The sequence below is a fragment of the Pyrgilauda ruficollis genome, unplaced genomic scaffold (assembly GCF_017590135.1).
Source record: "Pyrgilauda ruficollis isolate IOZ18807 unplaced genomic scaffold, ASM1759013v1 scaffold913, whole genome shotgun sequence".
In the NCBI taxonomy this organism is placed as follows: Eukaryota; Metazoa; Chordata; class Aves; order Passeriformes; family Passeridae; genus Pyrgilauda; species Pyrgilauda ruficollis.
In genome coordinates this window covers 4,295-6,152 of record NW_024531189.1, presented here as the reverse complement: position 1 = coordinate 6,152, position 1,858 = coordinate 4,295, and the positions used below count along the sequence as shown (strand labels likewise).

The window sequence follows — 1,858 nt, the reverse complement described above, 5'->3', positions numbered from 1 at the left end:
CAATCCCCTTCCAGGCCCCTCCCCAGACCTGACCACGCCCTCTCCCCAAGCCACGCCCCCGGCCCCGCCCACCTGGAGGCGGGCGAGGGCGGAGCGGAGCTGCAGCACCTGCGCCTGCTGCTCGAAGACGGCGTCGCGCTGCTCCTGCACCCGCCTGCAGGGGGCGCTGCTCAGGGGGCGGGGCCTCCCCAGGGGGCGGGGCCACCGAATGGGCGTGGGCTCGTAATGAGCGGGCGTGGCCACAACAGAGCATAGAGGGGGTGCGAGGGCAAAATGGGCGTGGCTTTATGGTGAATGGGCGTGGCTACAGTACGGGTAAGGTGTGGAGGTGGATGGGCGTGGTCACAACATGGGCGTGGTCTCGAGGGGAAAGGGCGTGGCCACAACACGCGGTTATTATGAATAGCCAGGGTTGAGGCGGAGGGGCGTGGCCACAACATAGGCGTGGTCTCAGCCTCGATGGGCGTGGCCACAACACGCTGTCACTATGCGGTTACGTAGGGGGCGTGGCTACAAACTAGGCGTGGCCTCCGGCTGAATGGGCGTGGCCACAACACTGCTATTGATGCTGCGGCAGAGGGGGCGTGGCCACCGCGCTGTAGGGAGGGCCGGGCTGTCGCGGGGGCGGGGTTTCTGTCGCGATATGACGTCGCCTACCTCAGGTCGCGCTGCAGGACGTCGCTGACGAACGCCTCGTAGCGCTGCGCCTTCTCCGCCGCCGCCATGCTGCCTCTGACGTCATCGCAGGAAGCGCGTCATCACCGCGCTGCCGCCTGGCGGGCTCCCCCTGGCGGGCGGGAGGTCCACGCCCCGTCCTTCTCTCCCTCCCTGTCGCGGTCGCATGTCGCGACATGCCCGCCGCTCTACCGGCGATAAAACCTTCCCGCGCGCCGAGTGCAGCCGGAACAACGCGGCCCGTGCCCCCCACAGCCCGTACCTGCCCCAGGTGTGCCCCGGGTGTGCCCAGTGTGTGTCACAGGTGTGCCCCGGGTGTGCCACAGGTGTGTCACAGGTGTCTCCAGGTGTGTCACAGGTGTGCCCAGGTGTGTCACAGGTGTCTCCAGGTGTGCCACAGGTGTGTCACAGGTGTGCCACAGGTGTGTCACAGGTGTGTCACAGGTGTCTCGAGGTGTGTCACAGGTGTCTCCAGGTGTGCCCCGGGTGTGTCACAGGTATGTCACAGGTGTGTCACAGGTGTGCCCCGGGTGTGCCCAGGTGTGTCACAGGTGTCTCCAGGTGTGCACAGGTGTGTCACAGGTGTGTCACAGGTGTCTCGAGGTGTGTCACAGGTGTCTCCAGGTGTGCCCCGGGTGTGTCACAGGTGTGTCACAGGTGTGTCACAGGTGTGCCACAGGTGTGCCCCGGGTGTGTCACATGTGTGTCACAGGTGTGCTCCAGGTGTGCCCCGGGTGTGCCACAGGTGTGTCACTGGTGTCTCCAGGTGTGCTCCAGGTGTGCCCCGGGTGTGAACCAGATATGCCCAATGTCCCCCAGGTGTCCCCCAGGTGTCCCCCAGGTGTCACAGGTGTCCCCAGGTGTGCCAAGGCTCCCCCCAGGTGTCCCCAACTGTCCCCAGGTGTGTCCCAGTTGCGCCCAGGTGTGTCCCCGATGTCCCCCAGGTGTCCCCAACTGTCCCCAGGTGTCTCCAGGTGCCTCCCCCAAATTTTGGGGGCGGGGGGGGTCCCACACAGCCCCGCCCCCCATCAGCAGCCACCCAGCGCCAGCAGCTCAGGGATTTATTGACCCCGCCCACCTGGGCGGGGCTAAGCAGGGCGTGTCCGAGAGGGGCGTGGCCAAGCGGGGGGGGCGGGGCTTACACACTCACGAGCGCACACTGAGAGACCCCCACCAGAATTTG

The 1,858-nt window shown here is 66.6% G+C and overlaps 1 protein-coding gene across 4 annotated transcripts in view; it reads right to left on the bottom strand.

Moving 5' to 3' along the window:
• The window catches only part of UXT (ubiquitously expressed prefoldin like chaperone), a 2,502-nt gene extending 1,610 nt beyond the window's left edge, over positions 1 to 892 (bottom strand). The window contains exons 1-2 of one of the 4 annotated variants that reach the window (XM_041489283.1): positions 658 to 892; positions 73 to 154 (exon numbers count right to left, since the gene is read on the bottom strand). In XM_041489283.1, the coding sequence (XP_041345217.1) occupies positions 73 to 154; positions 658 to 725 (150 nt within the window). In that variant the 5' untranslated portion in view covers positions 726 to 892. The remainder of the gene's footprint in view (positions 1 to 72; positions 155 to 657) is intronic. The other 3 variants (XM_041489286.1, XM_041489284.1, XM_041489282.1) reach the window with 3 other exon arrangements.
• Positions 893 to 1,858: the final 966 nt, after the last annotated feature.